At 40.2% G+C, this 1,631-nt stretch overlaps 1 protein-coding gene across 1 annotated transcript; it reads right to left on the minus strand.

Annotated features, from left to right (window-relative positions):
- Positions 1 to 771: 771 nt before the first annotated feature.
- LOC141631122 (uncharacterized) lies at positions 772 to 1,287 on the minus strand. The gene has a single exon (XM_074443835.1). The coding sequence runs from the start codon at positions 1,285 to 1,287 to the stop codon at positions 772 to 774; it is 516 nt and encodes a 171-aa protein (XP_074299936.1).
- Positions 1,288 to 1,631: the final 344 nt, after the last annotated feature.

Consider the following 1,631-nt stretch of genomic DNA (forward strand, 5'->3'; position numbering starts at 1 on the left):
TTCTTTGTCCTCTTCAGAAACTCTTAAACCATCAGAGATAGGAACCATCTTATCGTAGGAGTTTCTGTCCTAAAAGATCGATAATAGTCTTGAAAAGCTAGCCCAACATTATCTATCCCTTGATGGAGAGTGCCATTCTTATCTTTAATTGCACCAATAATTTGTTGATCTTTGCTTTTCAGTAATTTTTTCAAAGAAATATCGAGAATTACTATCAGAAAGTTGAACATTCTTAAGCTTGGCTCGTTGATGAAGAATAGAAAGTTCAGAATTTTTAAGAGAAGCGTAATCCTTTAAACAATCTTTCTCCTTCGAAGCATCTCGGGAGAAAAAGGATCAAGAATTAATTTGCACGACCTTTAATCGGGGCAGATTAGTTTTAGCCAACTTAACTCTGGAAGAAATATTACTAAAATCCTGGCCATGTAAAGCAGAAAGAGCATGCTTCACAGCTTTGAGTTTCTGAAAGAGTCTATGCATAGGACTTCCTGCTATAGGAGTATTCCAAGCAGTTTGAACTATTGTGAGGTAATCTGGGTGACTAATCCAGCTATCAAGAAAACTAAACCTCTTTAGTACCTTCCTATCCTCAGATATATTGACTAACATGGGAGAATGGTCAGATATACCTGCCTCCTGGAAAATAGCATGAGAAGTAGGGAAAGAGGACATCCAAGTAGAATTAACAAGAACCCGATCAAGTTTAGACCAAACTCTAGCATCAGGGTCCTGCTTATTAGTCCAAGTCATATCACAACCAGAGCAAGCGGATCATCCAGCGACGGTCAGACAAACAGAATTAAAATCCAACATATCTTGCAATAAGGGAGGATTAGGGCTAAGCTTTTCCTCAGGACATCTTACTATATTAAAGTCACCTAGGACCAACCAAGGATCAGAGGAAGCTAAGCCTCTTAGAGTACCCCAGAGATCCTTCCTTTGAACAGCATCATTACTACCATAAACAAAACTGACATTAAGATCTTTTCCAGTCTCAAAATGGTGAACTCTACAACTGATAACCTGAGCCTCAAGAAGATGGTGACTGAGAGCAACTGTCTGGGAATTATATAGAAGCCAAATTCTCCCATTATAATGACTCCCATAATTGGTTAAACTACCCCAACTTCCAAACTTGGTATTCAATATTTTTGAAGCTTTAGCATGTTTCACTCTAGTTTCCAAGATTGCAAATAAATCCAACTTATTGTTCCTCATATACTCTTTAGCCTCATTTTGTTTAAGGGGAGTATTAAAACCCCTTACATTCCAAGCTGCCACTTTCATAACTACTTATCAGGGGGAAGAACTTCTTCCTGAGACTCCACTAAGACTGCGGGTGAACATTCTGAGTGCATTTCAGTTGAAAACTCAGGAGAGCTAGGACACATTCCAAGGGAGCTCTGGCCTATTCTTGAGCCTACAGTCCCTTGAGTGTTATCCTTGCCTTCTGAGATTTCCACTGAGGTACCACCTAGTTCAACCTCCCGGACATCCAGCCCGGGGATTTCCGCTAACACCTCCCGCTCGAGAATCTAAAAGAGAGAACTGATTGTGGGAAATAGGAATAACCTCCAAAGAGGATTGCCGAGGCAAGGTATCAAGGGTAGAGCAGACAGAATGCTTTACTT

Source organism: Silene latifolia, chromosome Y, assembly GCF_048544455.1.
Source record: "Silene latifolia isolate original U9 population chromosome Y, ASM4854445v1, whole genome shotgun sequence".
Lineage (NCBI taxonomy): Eukaryota > Viridiplantae > Streptophyta > Magnoliopsida > Caryophyllales > Caryophyllaceae > Silene > Silene latifolia.

Bases quoted from the DNA above. Each gene is read 5' to 3' on its own strand.
- LOC141631122 (XM_074443835.1), bottom strand. From the start codon at position 1,287: ATGAAAGTGGCAGCTTGGAATGTAAGGGGTTTTAATACTCCCCTTAAA.